The following is a 22,639-nucleotide window of genomic DNA, read 5'->3' as shown; positions in this document are numbered from 1 at the left end:
ATATTACTTTGGGTAGTAGAGTCATTTTCACAATGTTGATTCTTCCAATCCAAGAACATGGTATATCTCTCCATCGGTTTGTATCATCTTTAATTTCTTTCATCAGAGTCTTATAATTTTCTGCATACAGGTCTTTTGTCTCCTTAGGTAGGTTTATTCCTAGATATTTTATTCTTTTTGTTGCAATGGTAAATGGGAGTGTTTTCTTGATTTCACTTTTAGATTTTTCATCGTTAGTGTACAAGAATGCCAGACATTTCTGTGCATTAATTTTGTATCCTGCTACTTTACCAAATTCATTGATTAGCTCTAGTAGTTTTCTGGTAGCATCTTTCAGATTCTCTATGTATAGTATCATGTCATCTGCAGTGATAGCTTTACTTCTTCTTTTCCTATTTGGATTCCTTTTATTTCCTTTTCTTCTCTGATTGCTGTAGCTAAAACTTCCAAAACTATGTTGAATAACTGTGGTGAGAGTGGGCAACCTTGTCTTGTTCCTTATGTTAGTGGAAATGCTTTCAGTGTTTCACCACTGAGGACGATATTGGCTGTGGGTTTGTCATATATGGCCTTTATTATGTTGAGGAAAGTTCCCTCTATGCCTACTTTCTGCAGGGTTTTGATCATAAATGGGTGTCGAATTTTGTTGAAAGCTTTCTCTGCATCTATTGAGATGATCATATGGTTTTTCTCCTTCAATTTGTTAATATGGTGTTATCACATTGATTGCTTTGCGTATATTGAAGAATCCTTGCATTCCTGGAATAAACCCCACTTGATCATGGTGTGTGATCCTTTTAATGTGCTGTTGGATTCTGTTTGCTAGTATTTTGTTGAGGATTTTTGCATCTGTGTTCATCAATGATTTTGGCCTTTAGTTTTCTTTCTTGGTGACATCCTTGTCTGGTTTTGGTATCAAGGTGATGGTGGCCTCGTAGAATGAATTTGGGAATGTTCCTCCCTCTGCTGTATTTTGGAAGAGTTTGAGAAGGATAGGTGTTAGCTCTTCTCTAAAAGTTTGATAGAATTCGCCTGTAAAGCCATCTGGTCCTGGGCTTTTGTTTGTTGGAAGATTTTTAATCACAGTTTCAATTTCAGTGCTTGTGATTGGTCTGTTCATATTTTCTATTTCTTCCTGATTCAGTCTTGGCAGCTTATGCATTTCTAAGAATTTGTCCATTTCTTCCAGGTTGTCCATTTTATTGGCATAGAGTTGCTTGTAGTGATCTCTCATGATCTTTTGTATTTCTGCAGTGTCAGTTGTTACTTCTCCATTTTCATTTCTAATTCTATTAATTGGAGTCTTCTCCCTTTTTTTCTTGATGAGTCTGGCTAATGGTTTATCAATTTTATTTATCTTCTCAAAGAACGAGCTTTTAGTTTTATTGATCTCTGCTATTGTTTCCTTCATTTCTTTTTCATTTATTTCTGATCTGATCTTTATGATTTCTTTCCTTCTGCTAACTATGGGGTGTTTTTGTTCTTTCTCTAATTGCTTTAGGTGCAAGGTTAGGTTGTTTATTCGAGATGTATTCTGTTTCTTAAGATAGGATTGTATTGCTATAAACTTCCCTGTTAGAACTGCTTTTGCTGCATCCTATAGCTTTTGGGTTGTCGTGTCTCCATTGTCATTTGTTTCTAGGTATTTTTTTTTATTTCCTCTGTGTTTTCTTCAGCGATCACTTTGTTATTAAGTAGTGTATTGTTTAGCCTCCATGTGTTTGTATTTTTTACAGATCTTTTCCTGTAATTGGTATCTAGTCTCATAGCGTTGTGGTCAGAAAAGATATTTGATACAATTTCAATTTTCTTAAATTTACCAAGGCTTGATTTGTGACACAAAATATGATCTGTCCTGGAGCATGTTCCATGAGCACTTGAGAAAAATGTGTATTCTGTTGTTTTTGGATAGAATGTCCTATAAATATCAATTAAGTCCATCTTGTTTAATGTATCATTTAAAGCTTGTGTTTCCTTATTTATTTTCATTTTGGATGATCTGTCCATTGGTGAAAGTGGGGTGTTAAAGTCCCCTACTATTATTGTGTTACTGTCAATTTCCCCTTTAATGGCTGTTAGTATTTGCCTTATGTATTGAGGTGCTCCTATGTTGGGAGCATAAATATTTACAATTGTTATATCTTCTTCTTGGATTGATCCCTTGATCATTATGTAGTGTCCTTCTTTGTCTCTTGTAATAGTCTTTATTTTAAAGTCTATTTTGTCTGATATGAGAATTGCTACTCCAGCTTTCTTTTGGTTTCCATTTGCATGGAATAGCTTTTTCCATCCACTTACTTTCAATCTGTATGTGTCTCTAGGTCTGAAGTGGGTCTCTTGTAGACAGCATATATATGGGTCTTGTTTTTGTACCCATTCAGCCAATATGTGTCTTTTGGTGGGAGCGTTTAGTCCATTTACATTTAAGGTAATTATCAATATGTATGTTCCTATTCCCATTTTCTTAATTGTTTTGGGTTCATTATTGTAGGTCTTTTCCTTCTCTTGTGTTTCTTGCCTAGAGAAGTTCCTTTAGCATTTGTTGTAAAGCTGGTTTGGTGGCGCTGAACTCTCTCAGCTTTTGCTTGTCATAAAGGTTTTAATTTCTCCATCCAATCTGAATGAGATCCTTGCTGGGTAGGGTAATCTTGGTTACAGGTTTTTCTCCTTCATCTCTTTAAATATGTCCTGCCAGTCCCTTCTGGCTTGCAGAGTTTCTGCTGAAAGATCAGCTGTTAACCTTATGGGGATTCCCTTGTGTGTTATTTGTTGTTTTTCCCTTGCTGCTTTTAATATGTTTTCTTTGTATTTAATTTTTGACAGTTTGATTAATATGTCTTGGCGTATTTCTCCTTGGATTTATCTTGTATGGGACTCTCTGTGCTTCCTGGACTTGATTAATTATTTCCTCTCCCATATTAGGGAAGTTTTCAACTATAATCTCTTCAAATATCTTCTCAGTCGCTTTCTTTTCCTCTTCTTCTTCTGGAAACCCTATAATTCGAATATTGGTGCATTTAATGTTGTTCCAGAGGTCCCTGAGACTGTCCTCAGTTCTTTTCATTCTTTTTTTCTTTATTCTGCTCTGCAGTAGTTATTTCCACTATTTTATCTTCCAGGTCACTTATCCGTTCTTCTGCCTCAGTTATTCTGCTATTGATCCCCTCCAGAGTATATTTAATTTCATTTATTGTGTTGTTCATCGTTGCTTTTTTCATCTTTAGTTCTTTTAGTTCCTTGTTAAATGTTTTTTGCATTTTGTCTATTCTATTTCCAAGATTTTACTATCTTTACTATCATTCTGAATTATTTTTCAGGTAGACTGCCTATTTCCTCTTCATTTGTTAGGTCTGGTGGGTTTTTATCTTGCTCCTTCATCTGCTGTGTTTTTCTGTGTTCTCATTTTGCTTATCTTACTGTGTTTGGGGTCTCCTTTGTGCAGGCTGCAGGTTCTTACATCCCATTGTTTTGGGTTTCTTTCCCCAGTGGCTATAATTGGTTAAGTGGTTTGTGTAGGCTTCCTGGTGGAGGGGGCTAGTGCCTGTGTTCTGGTGGATGAGGCTGGATCTTGTCTTTCTAGGGGGCAGGTCCACATCTGGTGGTGTGTTTTGGGGTGTCTGTGGCCTTATTATGATTTTAGGCAGCCTCTCTGCTAATGGGTGGGGTTGTGTTCCTGTCTTGCTAGTTGATTGGCATAGGGTGTACTGCACTGTAGCTTGCTGGTCGTTGAGTGAAGCTGGGTGCTGGTGTTGAGATGGAGGTCTCTGGGAGATTTTCGCCATTTGATATTATGCAGAGCTGGGAGGTCTCTTGTGGACCAGTGTCCTGAAGTTGGCTCTGCCACCTCAGAGGCACAGCACTGACTCCTGGCTGCAGCACCAAGAGCCTTTCATCCACACGGCTCAGATTAAAAGGGAGAAGAAAGAAAGAAAGAAAGAAAGAAAGAAAGAAAGAAAGAAAGAAAGAAAGAAAGAAAGAAAGAAAGAAAGAAAGAAAGAAAGAAAGAAAGAAAGAAAGAAAGAAAGAAAGAAAGAAAGGAAGGAAGGAAGGAAGAAGGGAGGGTGGGAGGGAGGAAGGAGGAGGGAATGAAGGAAAGAAAGAAAGAAAGAAGATAAAATAAAATAAAACAAAGTAAATTAAAATAAAGTTATTAAAATAAAAAATAATTATTAAGAAAAAAAAATTTTTTTAAAGAAAAAACAAAAAAAAAACGGACGGATAGAACCCTAGGACAAATGGTGGAAGCAAAGCTATACAGTCAATATCTCACACAGAAGCATACACATACACACTCACAAAAAGAGGAAAAGGGGAAAAATAATAAATCTTGCTCTCAAAGTCCACCTCCTCCATTTGGGATGATTCCTTGTCTATTCAGGTATTCCACAGATGCAGGGTACATCAAGTTGATTGTGGAGCTTTAATCCGCTGCTCCTGAGGCTGCTGGGAGAGATTTCCCTTTCTCTTCTTTGTTCTCACAGCTCCAGCGGCTCAGCTTTGGATTTGGCCCCAGCTTTGCGTGTAGGTCGCTGGAGGGTGTCTGTTTTTCGCTCAGACAGAACGGGGTTAAAGGAGCAGCTGCTTTGGAGCCTCTGGCTCACTCAGACCGGGGGGAGGGGAGGGCACGGAGTGCAGGGCGAGCCTGCGGCGGCAGAGGCCAGCGTGACGTTGCACCAGCTTGAGGCGCGCCGTGCGTTCTCCCGGGGAAGTTGTCCCTGGATCCCGGGACCCTGGCAGTGGTGAGCTACACAGGCTCCCTGGAAGGGGGTGTGTGGATATTGACCTTTGCTCGCACTCAGGCTTCTTGGTGGCGGCAGCAGCAGCCTTAGCGTCTCATGCCCGTCTCTGAGGTCCGCGCTTTTAGCCACGGCTTGCGCCCGTGTCTGGAGCTCCTTTAAACAGCGCTCTTAATCCCCTCTCCTCGTGCACCAGGAAACAAAGAAGGTAGAAGAAGTCTCTTGCCTCTTCGGCAGCTCCAGACTTTTCCCCGGACTCCCTGCCAGCTAGCCATGGTGCACTAACCCCCTGCAGGCTGTGTTCACGCCGCCAACCCCAGTCCTCTCCCTGTGCTCTGACCGAAGCCCAAGGCTCAGCTCCCAGCCCCGCCCGCCCAGGCAGGTGGGCAGACAAGCCTCTCAAGCTGGTGAGTGCCAGTCGGCACTGGTCCTCTGTGCGGGAATCTCTCCGCTTTGCCCTCCGCACCCCTGTTGCTGTGCTCTCTGCGGGCGGCTCCAAAGCTTCCCCCTCTGCCACCCGCAGTCTCCACCTGCAAAGTGGCTTCCTAGTGTTTGGAAACCTTTCCTCCTTCACAGCTCCCTCCCACTGGTGCAGGTCCCATCCCTATCCTTTTGTCTCTGTTTATTCTTTTTTCTTTTGCCCTACCCAGGTACGTGGGGAGTTTCTTGCTTTTGGGGAGGTCTGAGGTCTTCTGCCAGCGTTCAGTAGGTGTTCTGTAGGAGTTGTTCCACATGTAGATGTATTTCTGATGTATCTGTGGGGAGGAAGGTGATCTCCACATCTTACTCTTCCGCCACCTTGAAGCTCCTCCCAAGGTTAATTTCCTTATCACTTAACTGCTGCCAGGCTAGAGTAGAATAGAGGACTCTAAGAGATAAATAACTATCGCGAAACCACGTACAGTGTTACTAGTCTAAACTCATGCAGTTGAGACCTGCTGACGTGTAACGCAGGCCTTACACAGGCTGCATGTGCAGAACAGAGATAAGTGGTAGGCGAGGTGGGCCAGTCATTTTTATATTGCTGGATCCTGGAGCGGGTGGAGATTGGGAGGTAACGGGTAGAAGAAGGAGTCTCAGTGGTGTAAAGAAGATAGCAATATAGATAAAGTGAAAGAGCCTAAATGAATTGAGACCAAGAGGAGCATACTAACCGCTAGGACTGCAAACACAGGTGGATAGCACTTATTGAGGCAAGAAGGCTAACAGAGCTGCACTTCCTTAGATGGCAGTTTCCTCAGAAGTAACAGGACTTCTGTCTTTCAAGAAGTCCATGACTTTCCACATGGAGTTTTCATGAACAGTAAAAAGCATCAAATGCCCATGTGTTTCATGTGTTTTAATTCATATTTTTTTAAAATGTGTCTCATTAAAAAAAAGTGATAGTAACTTTACTTTTGGTGCTTAATACAGTCTGGTACAAAGTAAGCCCTCAAGAAACATTTGTTGAATGGAAGAAAGAAGAAATGAGTGACAGTATCTGCTGGAGAGCAGAGGAGGCAAAATGAGTCAGTCAGTTTAGTTAAAGGGTTATAATTACTGTTGAAACTTATTTACATTCAGGACGGTGGAAGGGTATTGATGGTGCAAAATTGTTGATAACACCGACAACAGTAATAATGTGTCATTGACCTTGCACTGTGCTTTAGCTCTTAGGTATAAATATATACCAATATATCTTGGATTTTGGTTTACTTAAATAAAAGTCATCAAGTCATCAAGCCATCTGCCTTAAAAAGCTGTCACTTGTGGAGGTTTAACTTTCCAGGTAACTGTTGTCATGCTAAGGCATCTCTTTCCTTAAACTGCTTCTTCCTCAAGGTCACATCCTTTAAGTTTCAAGAATGACTCTATTTTGCTTTTTTTTTTTCTTGCCTCTTGGACCATTCATTACATCTCCATCTCCTGGGCTTGCTTCTCTTTCCAGCCACCTAAATGAGGTTTATCCCTAGAGTTGTATTCTTTACCCTGTTTGATTCTCACTAAAGGGCTTAGAGGGCCTGATGGTTGGTATCCCATGTACCGCACATCTGTTTCTCTGGTCCCAACTTCTCTCCGGAGGTCCAGACCTGTGTCCATCTGGATATATGACATGTTAATTGGGATTATTTCTAAACATCTAAAATGTTATCAAACTAAATCTAGCGCTTTTCCTCTGTCAAGCCTAACCTTTCTTTTTGTAGTTCTTGTTTTAGATAAAGGCATGACTTTTATGAATGTGGTCATTCAATCCAGAAAACTGAGAGTCTTCTCCACTTTCCTCTCCAGTTAATCTTGAAATCCTATGAATTCAGTTCCTTTTACAACTCTTGACTCGGCCCTCTCACCTTCATGTTTACGACCACGGTTTATTCAGGCCCATATTGTGGCTGAATCATTGAAATAACTTCCTCACTTCCCCCTACATTCCATCACCTCTGCTGGTGTAGCTTTTCCAAAATGGAAATCAGGTATTATGTTTTTTTTTTTTTACCAGTGAAATTCCATCTTCAGGATAAACTTTAAAGTTCTTAGCATGGCATCAGATCATTTCAGTAGAACCCTAACTACCTCTTTCATCTCAGATCCTTCTTTTTCTTACTTTCCATTCTAAGTTCTGTCATAATTAACTATGTATTATTCTTCAGTTGTATGATTGCTTTTTCATTCACACATTCCCTCTCATGATATTTCCGCTGTCTGAACTTCTTGCCTTATTTATTTTTTTTTTTTTTGTGGTACGCGGGCCTCTCACTGTTGTGGCCTCCCCCGTTACGGAGCACAGGCTCCGGACGCGCAGGCTCAGCGGCCATGGCTCACAGGCCCAGCTGCTCCGCGGCATGTGGGATCTTCCTGGACTGGGGCACGAACCCGTGTCCCCTGCATCGGCAGGCGGACTCTCTACCACTGCGCCACGTGGGAAGCCCTGGTGAGGAGTTTTATAGCAATGGTTCAAGGGCCGGGTTGCTGATAAGGATCAGGGTGTGTGCAGGGCCTGCATTCCTTTAATCTGGCCTCAGGTGATCTCCTGATGAGCTCTTGCCTTTTTTTTAACATAATAAATTTATATTCATTCTTAGCAAGGTGCTTTATTTTTTGAAACTGTCCCTAATTCTCCCAATAACTAAGCCACTATTCCTTTTATGTTACTATTATACTTTGTGTATATTAATAGTAAGTGTATTATTCTGTTTCCAGTTCTGTGTCTACAAATGTGAGCACTAGAAGGACAGAGACCAGGTCTCTCTCATTAATACTTTCATCCATACGGTGAGCAAAAAATAAGTGTTTGTTCAATGGATACAAAAGTGAATATGCTCATTGTTTTGATCTTAGTGACTCTCTAATATCCACCCATAATGTCTTCCCAGCCTTCTGGACTGATGCCACATCAACTTCCCCACAGGAGACGTGGCATGCCTTCATAAACCTTCTATTCTGTTGCAATGGGCATCCATTATCTTCTTGGTTGGGTTAACCCTTTTCAGGTGTCTGTGTTCCGGTGTCATACAAAGACTCTATATGATTTCAATTATCATCAACAGATGTACATCAAAATACAGAGTTCAGGGGAGAACATGACATCCTCATTTAGCACAAAGAATATTTTTCAAGCCATGCTGTTTCTTGAAAAGCAATTAACGTATTGCACATTATTCCTGTGAGACACAAACTCTTTCTTTCCCATCTTAATTTGCCTGCTTAAAAATAGACAGAAAAAGATAGATGAGTTTACACTCAAGGTGTATGCATTTCCCTTGTGGCCAATGAACCAATTTCCTTTTCATATTTGCAGAATATTGATATAATTATTCTTTCATCAGACATGAAATTTGAGTGTATAACCAGTTTGTGGAAATCACCTAGTAATTTATTAGGTTGATAACGGCAATTAAGTCATAATTGCTTCTGAGAAATATAAATTGACTTTCTGTTTTAAATGGATAATTTAACATTCCAAACCACAGACATAGAGTGTAACGAATTTGGAGGATAAGAAGTTTGTTCCTCCTATTATTAAACTTAGAAAAATTTAAAGCATTGATAATCCAGTAACTAATTATTCAGTTGCTAGATTATTGGGTTCATGTCATGTCTTGATTGTTTTTCTCTGGTTGCTTATCTTTTTTAGTATTTAAGGATATAATTAAGGAGAGGATTTTAGACAGAAATGTAGCATGTTGGTAGGCCCATGGTTTTTTCAACTATTTAAAAACATCATTCTTAGCTTGTAAACCATACAAAAATGGATAGCAGGCCTAATCTGGCTCATGAGCCATTGTTTACTGACCCTGGTTTAATCAGATATTCATATGAGACTTTCAAATGTTTGTGGAATGTTTATTTCTAGGACACAGCTGCTTTCAGTAACACTCTCCTGTTTACATATATACATACTCTATACGTACATGCACACATTGTGAATACCTGTTGGTTTAGTTTACACTGTATGGAAACTTAAAATAGTTCCTTTTTTGATGGATCAGGATCAAGGATTTTACAATAGCAGTTTGCCAAGCAAAAGATGTGGCAGCCTCAGCTAGTCTGCCTCACACTGAAAGCAGAACTAACATTTGTCATCATAAGTGATGTGCCCCTGCCCCAATAATTCTGAATCTCAAGCTCACTGAGCCACATCAAATAATGAGGTAGACCAAAATATGCATACCTAACTGAAGGGCCCCCCACATGTATTCACCTCCAAATACTAGATTCACTCGGGTGCCCTATTGTGTTCCAGAAGCCTTTTGATAAAAGTTGGAGAAAGGACATATTTGTTCAGGAAACCTCAGTCTGTTAATCAGCAGATATTTGTCAACTACTTATGTGCAAAGCACTCAGCTGAGTGCCATAGTAGAAGATATCAAGATGTAAGAAAAGCATCCCAATTGGTGATCTCTTCCCAATCCTCTGTCTCTCTCTATCTCTGTCTCTGTCTCTCTGTCTAGATCTCTCTCTCTCTCTCTCTCTCTCTCTCTCTCACACACACACACACACACACACACACACACACACACACAGACACCACTAACGATGCATGGTAATATCAGACAAGAGCTAAATGTGTAAGCTGGATGATAAATGACAAGGAGTTCTGTAATGGGGCTTAAGGGAGAGAGCCTTGTACACAGAGAGATGAAGACAGTCTGCCCTGTGTAGGGTCAACATGGGCTTCAGAGAAGCAACAGGGTGGAAGGTACTGAAATATTCAATAGAGAAAAATTAATACCACAGTACCCACGAAGCATAGGGGGTGGGGTGAGGCAGTCAGGGACCACTTTGGCTTGAGCCAAGGGTTCCTGAGGAGAGTCCTGGGAGATGACATTTGAGAGGCAGATACTGGTGTCAGATTGGGGAGAATCTTGAAGGCCAGGGATCTGAAACTTGAAGTGAATGGATATGAACTTATATTTCTTTAGGTTGTACTTGCTGAAAATGACATCCCAGTTCTGAGGGTTAGATGAAAAATGCAACCGATTGCTTAGTTCTATTGGGGACTTTGACATATCTTACAAAAGGAATGATGAAAATGGAATTGGAGAACCACCAGGTAAGATTAGCAGCATCTATACGTTGTCAGGTAGTTGGTGATCATAGGTAGTTTACTAGCCATTGAAGGTTTTGGGCTAGTGGGGTGGAATGATTAAACAGAATTTTAAGAATGATCTCTTAGGAAAAATAAGTTGTACAAAAAAGGTCAATTTAGAGTTTTGATTACTGAACAAATGGGAGATGATGATGGCCTGAATAAAAGGTGGAGGATGGAATAACAGTGGAAATATAAAGTATTACATTAAAAAGAGTTATTTTAAATGACTTCATTGTTAAAATTTATTACTTCTATGTGCCCTATAGTATTTTAAGCTCTTTACATATATTATCTTATTTAGTTTTCTCAGCAACTCTATAGTATAGATACTGCTGTTATTCCTATTTTACAAATAAGGAAATTAAGACCCTCATCATTTAAGCAATCTGCTCAGCCTAGAAGTCACAGCTTGAAGGAGTTGGAGCCAGGATTCTAATCCAAGCTGTCCACCTCTGTACCATGTTATACCTTGGTTATAGATTACAAAGATGCTTGATCTTTCAACAAAAGTGCCTGAGAGAATGAGGCTGCAAGCACAGGGGCTTGGGAGCCAGAAAGACTCCTCAAGCTTTTTACTGTGTAGTCTTTAGCAAGCCGCCTACCCTGTGTGAGCAACACTTCATTCCTTTGTCAAGCGAGGATTCCTCATTGGTTCTAATTTCTCAGTGCACTAGGAGGATGAAGTGAGATTTATCGATTCCCGTTTCCCTCCTGCTTGTTTTTCCTCCATAGAAATGAGGGTTTAGTCTTTGGAAGAAGATGAAGAGTTCACATGTTATACTTGGGGTGATGATTGGACGTCCAGCTGGCAATGGTGGGTGTATAGCTAGAGAGAGGGGCCTGGGCCTCAAGAGAGTCGAGACTGGACATGGAATTTGAGTTCTTGTTCATGACTAGGTGATGGCTAAGGCATGGGGTGGGAGAGCTCTCCAAGAAAGAGAGTATTAAGAGGACTCCTGAGGACAAGGGGCTGGACCTTGAGATATGCCAGCTCCTCGTGTAAATCACGGAAGAAGAACTAGGGAAGGAATGAAAGAAGGAGCCGTCAGAGAGGTTTAAGGAGACCCACAGTAAAGCAGGGTTTCCTTAAGCGCAGGTGAGGATTAATTTAAGGAGTGGATGGTAAATTGTATTAAGTACCACACAGAGGTCAAAGAGGAGGGAGACTGGGTAAAAAAGAGGGTCAACAATGTAGAGAATTAAGGAGAGTGAAGTGATTATATGGCTGTGTTTTCAGCCAAAGAGTAAAATCAGTTTTCTTTCTTCAACCCTCTAAAGGCTCAGTTTGATTAAATGCAGTTTGGACACTTGCTTTCTGATCAATCCACAGTGTAAAGCTGAGGATAATTACCTTTGCTCTGCTTTACTGTGATTCGTTGTTAACTACTGTTCTTGTCAGAGCTTTAGGCTGTGCTTATGAAATGCCCACAACAACTCAGCAACACACATAGATGATCGAATTAGGCAAAATGAAACCAGCTTCCACTAGATCAAAGCATCCAGTAGGAAGAGTCCACAGCTGGACTTCCTCACACAGTTTTTTTATCCATTACTTTGGCAAATAAATAACTCTGTCTTGCTAAATATCAGATTCTCTTCTTAAATGAAATTAATGTGGGCTTAGATAGATTTCTCTTTAAAAAAAATCAAATATCTAAGAATAAAAAGTGCTGTGTAATTATCAAGTCATTATCTTTGTCATTTATTTCCAATTAAACTGAACTGTTTAATTACAAATAATATCTTAAGTATATTATAAATGGTATAACTAGTTTATCTTTAAATATAATCCTGAGAAGAAAGAGTAAGTAATCGATTTTAGAGTGCAATTTTAAAAATTAAGGCAAATCCAAAAATGCAGGTTAGAGTTTCTCTGTAGCTTAAGAAAAAGTAGATGATTAAAACCCAATACCTTTAGTATTTTCCATTTCAAATGTTACCCCAATTAGCCCATGAAAAACTTTTTAGGTACAGATAGAAAGATTCTCACTGGGAAGAGCTTGACAAAGAATGAAAAAGATGAAAATGTATCTGTGTTAATTTTTGATACACTACAGGGAGAATAAATGTTTAAAACCAAACAGATAACACGCTTTTGATTTAGACACCTCAATTAATTTATTAAAATGGCCTTGATTTATGCTTTTATCTGAGACTTCAATCTTTAAAAGAAGTGTTTAAAGCATTCAGAGCCAGAATCATGATCATGCTTCATTGTCAGTAGATGTCTTTCATTCTCAATTTTCAGGGTTATAAAATTCCTTTTTCCCCTCTCTATCTATAGGCATTTTAATGGGAGGCTGGGAGAGACTGCCTCAGGCGTTACTAGTCAAATATTTTAAACTGGATAACAGACATTTAAAAAATAACACTGGTGAATAGTTAATCAATAGGTACTGCCTGGACTTGTTCATTTGTCTGCTTTGTTTGGAATTTTATCAGTGCAGCAAAATAATACAATGAATACAATTAAAAGCCTTTACAAATCTTGGGCCTGCTGGAACTCTCTGTAACCTCTGTGACCTAGACCGTTTGGACAATGCCAAGGCAGCAGGACGCTCTGAGCTGGACCAAAGCTTACCGTTCTCTGGGCAGGCTCAGTCATTTTCAAGGTTCACCCAGACTGGGGCACTGTTCTCTCCAGACCACATGTCTTTGGACTTCTTCATGCAGCAAGAAACAGAAGGACTTCTGAACTCTGTACCTGGGAAATAGAGGAAGGAAGGAAGGACTATTTTATCAGTGAAACATAAAACTTATCCAGTTATACCCCAAGACAAGACAAAGTACACAATTTAAATATGCAGAGGTAAATAGGAGAATGGGGTGATGATAAAGGTGCAAAAGAAAGGAAGTAAAGACATGTACATTGTTGCCTATTCTAGGAAAATCTCAGAATAATTAAAGAGAAATATTCCCTCACTTAAACATGCACATCATTTTGGCTTTCTGATTTGCATTGCTTTAATTACTCCAGATCACAATGACATATTCCTTTAGAAGAATGACTTTAACTAATGTTACCTGCCTCTTTGAGAACTTTTTTTTGCCATCTTTAAAAAATGAAAGTGAATGGCTGCAGAAGGGAATGTTGGCATTTATTCTTTCTTCTGCTTGTTTGATTCGAAATAGCTATGTTGGACAGCAGGTGGTGAGGGTCTGGTGTTTATGAGGTACAACAGCACAATTTATTATTTTCCTTAGTTGCCACCTTGAACTATGAAGGTAGTAAAAACCCAGGGCACATTTATCTTACAGGGTTGTCACAAAGAGCAAAGAAGACCACAGGACTTGCTCATACCACTAGCGTTTGCTTTTTCCATGTTTATAAGATTAGATTTGGGAAAACCATTGATTAAATCGGTTTTCTTTGTTATCCTTTCTGGCATTTTGAAAATTCTGTGTACATTTGAGATGACTAAGTAGTTCTCTAAAGGGTTTAATTAACACTGAAAGCCAGAAGATCTAAAGATAATAAATAAGACTTTCTCCCAGTCTTTAACAAGCGGTTTCTTGGCTACTGAAGAAAAACACTCCACCTTCCTCAGCTGTGCACTGAAAATCTTGGGAACTTAAATCTGTGGGTATGAAACCACTCCATTAGACATTATGAGTGTGCTAGAGCCTTTCTACTGGCATAACTGTAATTAAATATTGTAATATATTACTTTTATGCTCCTGATCTTATGCCAGTCATGCTAAGTTACTGCTTTTAGTATAGTTAGGTACAAAGTTCAGCTTTAAGATGGTTAATTTGTAGCTCAAGAAAGATTAACAGATATTTGTGTTTTCCTTCTTGGTAGAAAAAGTATATTATAATGTCTGCTGGCCAGCTTGAGACAGATAACAAATGAAAAGTAGGATAAAGTAGCATTTTAAGAGCTTTTATCCCTGCTCATTTTTTAAAAATAAATTTATTTATTTATTTTTGGCTGCGTTGGGTCTTTGTTGCTGTGTGCCGGCTTCCTCTAGTTGTGGCGAGCGGGGGCTAGTCTTCATTGCGGTGCATGGGCTTCTCATTGTGGTGGCTTCTCTTGTTTTGGAGCACAGGCTCTAGGTGTGCGGGCTTCAGTAGTTGTGGCCCGCAGCATGTGGGATCTTCCTGGGCCAGGGATTGAACCCGTGTCCCCTGCATTGGCAGGCGGATTCTCAACCACTGTGCCACCAGGGAAGTCCCTATTCCTGATCATTGTTCACTGTTTTCCATACCCTCTTAAAGTAGAAAGAATCATGTACAGTACTACTACTACTTTAGTGTCTGAGATGGAGAAATAGCTGTTCCATTGACTTCTTCGTGTTGACCAGCATCACGCATGCAGAAAGATACCAGTGGGAAACGCAGTGTAGTAGCCAAATCAGAGACTCTGGAGCGAGAGGGTGTGCATCCCAGTTCCAGCTCTGCCCTGTGCTCAGAGTGTGTGCCTGCACGATTCATCTTTCTTTAGCACATTTCTTGTCGTATCTAGTTGACATCTAAAGTGTGTTTTCCTGTGTGTTTTGTTTTGCCATTCCTGTTATTGTAATTTTGCTCTTTCAAATTGGTTAGTTCTTGTATATATGAAGGCAATTGATTTTGCATATAAATACAAGTGCTTTCATGAATTTTTTAAAAATTTGCAATAAATTTTTGGTTGATTCTCATTTTTTTCTGTTAGCAGTTATAACATCTGCAATCAGACATACATAGTTTTATCTTCTTCTTCCTAATTTAATACCATTTAGTTCTTTCTCTTTTCTAGTTGTGTTCTAGAACCTTCCTGAAAATGGTAAATAATTTTTTATGAATTTGAAAATATTTCTTTTTCATCTCAACAGTAGTCAGATTGCTTCTGCTACTTTCCATTGAGGCTGATGTGCCTTTTGGATTAAAATATTTATAAATAAATAAGTACATACACACAAATATACACATATAGGCACACAGTTTATCACTGATAACTTCCTAGCTTCCAATTTCAAAGGACATTTTTGGTCTTGATCTTATTTGGCCTCTTTAGAGAATTTCCTACTGTTCTCCCTTATAAACTATGGCCATAAAATCTCCTGGGTCTGGTCAGATCTCTCTGACCATTCTTCGCCATGTCATTTGTGGGCTCTTTCTCTGTTATGCATTGAGGGCTTCCCAGTGTGGCTTGGGCTCACTGCTCTTCTCGTTCTATTTCTTTTCCTTGGGATAGCACATCCATTCTCATAGCTTTCACTCCTGCCTTTATTCTAATGATCCTCAATCTTTATAGCTGGTCCATTTTCATACACTTATAATCAACTTTCCACAAGACTTTTCCATGTAAATGAATCATAGGCACTCTAAACCTGCTCTTCTTTATCTGTTACCTGTCACAGTTGTTCAAGGTCAGTGAATGTTTTCTTAAAAAACCAATAGGAAATATCCCAAGCTTTGTGACCCATACAGTTTCTGTCCTAAATTTTAAACCCTGCCATTGCAGTGTGAAAATAGCCATAGACAGTGTGTAAATGAATGGGCCTGACTGTGTTCTAATAAAACTTTATTTGCGTAAAAGGAGGCTGATACCCAGGATATAACTGGTTGATGTGTGCATTTTGATGTTACCCATGCCAGAGATTTAGGTTTTATCTTTGACTCCTTCTTCTACATTCTCATAGCCAATATATCTCCATATTTTGCAGATTCACATTCTTAATGTGTCCCAACACATGCCCTTAATCTTTCTTATACAAACGTAATCTTGTACTCAGCCTATCTTTCTTCTGGGCTCTGAAGCCTTGATAATTGCTCTCTCGCCTTCTCTTTCTACCCCTGCCAAAGCTGACTTCCCTACTTCTGGGGAAAACTTTCTGCAGCCAAACAGGATTACATCACTCCTATGTTTTAAATTCTTGATGACTCTTCATTGTCTGAAGGGGTATTTACAGAGAGAAAGCGTCTTAAGGCATAGAAGGCTCTTCAGAACATGGCTGTTGCTCTCTTCACCAACTTTGTCTCCTATTCCTGTTTTTGTCTGTTCAAGTCCTTGGAGAAGCAAATCCCAAGATAGATGGGATTAGATGTGTAAACAGGAATTGCCTTTGAAGGATATAGTGGGAAAGAACCAGTAGAAATAGGCCAAGGGAGCTTTTTGACTGCAGTGCAGGTCAAACACCCGTGAAAGGAGAGCAGGAGAGAGAGGACAGTGTCGGAAGAGCCTGAGCACACAGTTCCGAGCAGGTCTCAGCATGGCCATTGCAGAGGCAAGAGCAGGGGCAGATGTTGCCTGCTGGAGAAGTCCCCACTGGGCAGGAATGGCTCCGTGATTGGCAGGGGCTGCTGGGGTCTGGTATGGCTCCTTGTGAAACTGGTGGATCTACAGTTGTAGCAGGTGGAGACGGTCAGTTACCTATGTTCATGCAGAAGTTTCTCTTAAAGGAAAGTTGCTTGGGACCCCTTCATGGCACCACACCTGAAACTTCACACTTAACACTTCAGCTTCAATAAACCTCTTTTGATACTCTTCATATACTGTGATATTTTTCACCTCTGTGCATTTGTTACCACTTCCTACTCTGTCTGCATTGCTTCTTCCGGCCCCTGACTTTGCTTGGTCAACTGCTTTTCACTCTTTAAGTCTCAGCTGAGGAGTAATCTCCTCCAGGAAGATCTCTGTGACTACCTCCCACCTCCCAACTGTGCAAATTCCCATCACTCAGCTCTTCCTTAACATTGTCAGTATATTTTCCAAATTACACTTGGTTGTACATATTCTGTTTTTATTTTTACTAGACAGTGAACCTCTTGAAATAAAGGATTCTTCAGTCTGTGCCCTCAGACACCTACAGTAACTGGTACCATTTGTTGAATGAATGGCTATACTTTCAGCTATCCATGGGAAGGGCAAGTTGACCCAGATGACATAAAAGAAGACAGTATGACAGATTATACTTTACCATTATACTTGGTTTAGGAGAATTTCATGGTTTTTTAAAATAAGAAATAAAATTTTATAATTATGATTTGTTAGACTCATTTCAACCGAATATGGGCAATCTGAAACAGTGGAAGGAACGCTGGGCTTAAAGTGAAAAGCCCTGTGTTCAAATCCAGGTGTCCTCATTTCCCAGCTGTACGAACATGGGGAAACATCTCTGGAATAATTTTCCTCTTCAATAAGATGGAGGTAGTAATATCACAGACACAGAATTGTGGACCTATAAAACCATTTGTAATGCATTCAACTTCTTGCTTTGACAGAGGTCTCTCTGCTGCCTGCTGTGGCATCGGAGCCTGCAACAAGTATAACTTAGTGTCCCAGGATAGTACTGAAATTTTAGATCACATTACTCCTTGTAGAGAGAATGCATGCATGATAGGTGCAATGATAGGTGCGATTTAAAAGCAGTGCTCTTGTAACAATTGGATGTGGGGTGAGTACAGGTAAATCTATTATTTTGGGAAGTAGTTTTGAACTATATCGTTCCCTGAATTATTTCAAGTTACAATTTTTATAGAGTTCGACATTGGAAAAAATGGGACATCAATTATGTAGGACAAGAGAGACTGTTATAGCTCCAACTTGATGGCAGAAGAGGATCCTAGCCTCCTTTGCTTGGGGGAGAATTATTGGGACTGCTCTCTTTATAGCCATGCTTTCCAGTTGCCACTCCATAAACATAAGAATGAAAACATTAATTTTTAAAGTAAAGATGTTAATAAAAAATAAGTTAAGGAAAAATCACAAAGCACAGAATATTATGCTAGTGAAATAAAGGGACTGAGAATAGACAGGATAAAAAGAAATTAAAGTAAGCCTTACTTAAAAAAAAGAAGATAAAGTAAGAAACGTAGCCTCACAATTTTAAAATGAACTAAAATGACAATAGGAGATGAACTAAAAGATCAAAAGGATAAAAAGATTAAATGAGCTTTAAGGATGCAAATGAGAGACTTAGATATTTAAAATGTAAGATCTCAGTGGACTAAAATAAGTCCGTACAATTGGAAACAGCATAAAATCCTCTTGCAGGAGCACACCTTTGGCATAAAGGGAGAGATAGGAAACCTTGGCCTCGCCCTTTCTCTGTTTGGTGCTTGCATGTTACCCATGAAATGTTCCCTCCGTGACCAGGGAGCGAGCTGGATGCTGCTGCCGCTGCTGCTCCCTTTCTGGCCAGTAGAGGGCAGCCTCAGAGAGTCGCGGACAGGCTGAGCTGACCCCGGAGTGTGCTAGCAAAGAGAGCCTGCCCGGTTGTTTCTTTTTTTAAGTCGCTCTCAAATATGCAGAAGCAATACTCCTCCTTCACTCCACTTTGGCTTTCACTCTCTGTATTTTTGCCTAGGATTCACCTCCAGGAGTTTGTTTTTTCCTATCACTTTAGCAACGGTAGTCTTTTCCTCTAGTCCTTAAGCCCCTGGCTTCATTTTTTTTTTTTTTTCCTTATCTTTTTCTGTTTTTCTAAAGCCTGTTTGAGAGCTCTCCAGTCCCCTGAAAACACACACACATACACACACACAAACAACCCATGTCCCCTCCCGCCAATTTGCCCCCCTCCACCCATTACACACAACCCAAACCCATCCACTCATAGATAAGCACACACAGGCAATCCGCACCCCCACACATGCACACACACACACACATACACACATGCACACAGATGCACGTGCACATGCGCAATGCCTTTTACGCGTTTTCTCTCCCCTAAGTGGCTTCTTCCTGCTAGCCGTTCACATCCATCATTGCAGTACTCCCCATCTCCACCACGGATATAGATTGGAATATTGTAAATTTATTGTTTCTTTTCCAGGGAGATTTTTTTTCTAAAGCTTTCCCCCTGTGATCTATACATAATGAATAATTCTATTAGAAATGTGATGAACGGTGTAACTTTTATGCAGAGTTTTTGAAGCTCAATGTTGCAGTGCGTTTACTTTCATGACAGCCCCGGGCCGTGGCAGGTGGGGAGCTCATTCGGCTGACACTGTAAATTCTCTCTTGCCATGATTTCCCAAAGCGTGTTCCTTAGGTTCTCATAGATAATGCATGCATTTTAAAGGGGACCCCTCTATGCTCAAATATGTTTGAGGAATGCTGCAGGAGACGGACTTGTTTAATGCAGAACTCCCCAAAGCATTTCATGTGCTAATGTACCCTGGGCCATGTGGCATTTCCAAAACATATCTGGCTAAGGTAACTTATTTTTTCATCAGAACATTACATCTCTAAGCTCAGTGTTCCGTGGAAAATAATTTAGGAAATAATGTTATAATGACAATAGTACATTTTCCTTGTTCTACAGGGAAACTGTTTTACAATTGCCCTTATTGAGTTCAAATTTACCTCAGTATATTTCCATCAAATTGGCATTTCTTTATATTTTTTAGTCCAAAAGTATAATAAAAATCCATCTGAGAGCCGATATATAACCTTGAAGAGTCTCCTGAAACCCCAAAGCAGAACAAACACTTTTTATTGTTTTTTGTTAATATGGGTTCCTATAAAAGAGTGCTTTGAAAATCAGCAATCCTTATAAAGGAAAGTAGTCTAATTATACTTTGATCAGGTATTTCTTTAATTAGAGTATCAGTATTTAATGCATGTTACATGGTAAAAAATATGTGTGTATATATATATATATATATATTATATATATATATATATATATATATAATAGATGCATCATCTGAAAAGCAGTAGATAGAAAGAGAGCAAGAAAGAGAGAGAGAATTCAAATGGATCCCACTGGGAAGAGTCCTTGCAGACAGAACTCTAGTACAGATGGCAGGTGGGGCAGGGCACCTGTGGCCCCCTCTCAGCTTTCCTTTGGGAATCTCACTTGTAAGATATACCCTGCAAAGCCATCCACTGTACTGAGGACTCCATGTGATTTTTTGATACTGTTTGGAAGGTTACTTAGGCACAAGGGACAGAATTTGAGTAATGTTATTCTGAGTTAAGTAAAAATTATCCTTTTCGTAAGATCTAAGAAAGTGCAAATGTGAAGGTAGTCTTTATGCCAAAACCTGCCACAGAATAGCTCATAGGAAGGACCTCACGCATTTGCCTTCTAAACTGAAGAGAGAGCTTCGACCAATGAGTAATTTCCTAGGAAATCCACCATTCCAGTGGACCTCAGACGTGGTCTGTGTTTAGTGGGTGCTTTTTTCTTTCGAAGTCACCACCTGCTTCACGCATTCCTTAGGGCATCATCATTTTGTGCTGAAGGGATCTCCCTGCTGTGGAGATTTGCATTTTAACAACAAGCAGAGAATCAGAGCCACTGATCCTTTTTTTTTTTTTTAATAACAAAGTGAATCAGTTATACATATACATATGTTCCCATATCTCTTCCCTCTTTCGTCTCCCTCCCTCCCACCCTCCCTATCCCACCCCTCCAGGCGGTCACAAAGCACCTAGGGGTAAGACAGGAATAAAGCCACTGATACTTTGAGCACAGCTTTCAGCAAATACCTTAGGATATGTTGGAGAGTTACGGCAAGCTATTCCCAGAGAGCATGTTCCGACCTATTTTGTAATGATTAAGCAGCTATTTTATATCCTATTGGGAAAAAAAAATCACACAAGTGTCTTTTATGCTCTTCACCCTCTTTTTAGCACTAAGCACTCTAGTAGGCACATAGTAGGTACTCAGCAGATGGCAGGTGGGCAATGGCATGACTACCTACTATCATTTGGTTTCTTATTATATTTGTAGATATGGTAAATTATGCTTTCTAAATATATATGTGTGTGTGTGTGTGTACACACACACACACGCACACACACACACACACACATACACACATATATATATGATGAACATCAAAGGAAAGAGCAATGGAATGGCAATACCATCAAAGGATCCAAGGGTCAGAAGACCATTTACTCCATCACTACCATGCTGGTTCTTGGACCTCTGAGTGTGCACCTCCGGTGAAGATGAGCGAACCATTAGTGCAGCAGGTCATTCCACTGTGATTAACGTTGTTGGAATGATCTTCCTTGTTTGGAGCAGAGAAGGGGTCCCTAATGAAAACCAGCAATTGGGCAAAGTTGGTGTTGCCTCTCTATTTCCTGCAGTTAGTTACCATACACTTCATCAGTCTCTCCACTCCCTTGACTTGCTGGAAATACTATTCTCCAGGTTCTGCTCTATGTTTTCGATCTTCCTTTTGATTCTTACCTTTCTGTGAACCTTTGGAAATTGGGATTAACTGGGCCTTCTTAGGCCTGTTCTTGTCCTGTTCACTTTGCTAGTATACCATTCACTACCTTGTGTCCACGTAGCCCTGATGATTCCCAGATCCTCATACAGGCTGATATATCTGTTGAATTCTGGATGCATATTTCTGTACACCTCTGGACATCACTACCTACATGTTTCCAGGATCCTCAGGCTTAGCAGGGGCAAAACTAAGCATAAACGCTCTGTGACACCTTCCCTTTAGGAAACGTCTCTGTTTTCTCCTTATCTAAGCTCTTTTGGAACGTGTTAGCACCTTTATCAGGATACTGTCAGTTAATTGTGACAGATCACACACACATACATGCACACACATTATGAGTCCTTTTCTAGAATGCTAGTTTTTATACAAAATATATTAGCTCCTAGTGGGAAGTAACCTGTACTGTATATGCCTTTTGGATGCTACTTACTCAAGTTTCAGAAGGCATCCTGCCATGGGACTCTCTGCTTCTCTTGAAGGGGATGCATGCTATGTGTGTACCAGTCCTATTGTTGGTTACGTATTATGGTCTAGTCTGGGGCTGTAAAATCTTTCCATAGCCCCACAAAGCGCTACACTGAAATGTGCTTTCCTCAAAGGCTACAAATTTTAAAAAATGTCAAGCCAGTGCCACGATCTCGTTCGAAAACCCTTCCATTGAGATAGCCTTTGCCAAGAACACAGTTTTGAAACAAAGCATGGTGTTTTCTCCCTGAAGATTAGATTCAGGACAAAGTATCTTACAGAAAGTTGAGACTTTGTCAAGGCCACTTTAGAATTTATCCAAGTAGCCCGTTTCTTCTCCACGCAGAGTCTTGCCCTGGCCTCAGAAATTTCTGGTTTAGAAAACAGGGTGCCAAGGCAGCCGCCTCTTCTCTGCTGATTGTTTTTGCACTGTCCTCCTTTCAGAACAAGATCATCCTGGACCCCATGACGTTCAGCGAGGCCCGGTTCCGGCCGTCCCTAGAGGAGCGCCTGGAAAGCATCATCAGCGGCGCGGCTCTCATGGCCGACTCCTCGTGCACCCGCGACGACCGGCGGGAGCGGATCGTGGCCGAGTGCAACGCCGTGCGCCAGGCGCTCCAGGACCTGCTCAGCGAGTACATGAACAACGTAAGTCCCGGGCTCTCAGGCCCGCGCCGCCCTCGGGGGATT

The 22,639-nt window shown here is 40.3% G+C and overlaps 1 protein-coding gene across 3 annotated transcripts in view; it reads left to right on the top strand.

Moving 5' to 3' along the window:
* CTNNA2 (catenin alpha 2) overlaps positions 1 to 22,639 on the top strand; it is a 1,200,774-nt gene that overhangs the window by 408,827 nt on the left and 769,308 nt on the right. For all 3 annotated transcript variants that reach the window (XM_049695784.1, XM_049695785.1, XM_049695786.1), the window contains one exon: positions 22,394 to 22,597. In XM_049695784.1, coding sequence (XP_049551741.1) covers positions 22,394 to 22,597 — 204 coding nt within the window. The remainder of the gene's footprint in view (positions 1 to 22,393; positions 22,598 to 22,639) is intronic.

The sequence above is a fragment of the Orcinus orca genome, chromosome 13 (assembly GCF_937001465.1).
Source record: "Orcinus orca chromosome 13, mOrcOrc1.1, whole genome shotgun sequence".
NCBI lineage: Eukaryota > Metazoa > Chordata > Mammalia > Artiodactyla > Delphinidae > Orcinus > Orcinus orca.
The sequence above is the reverse complement of the archived record's forward strand: the minus strand, read 5'-3'. Positions and strand labels throughout refer to the sequence as shown.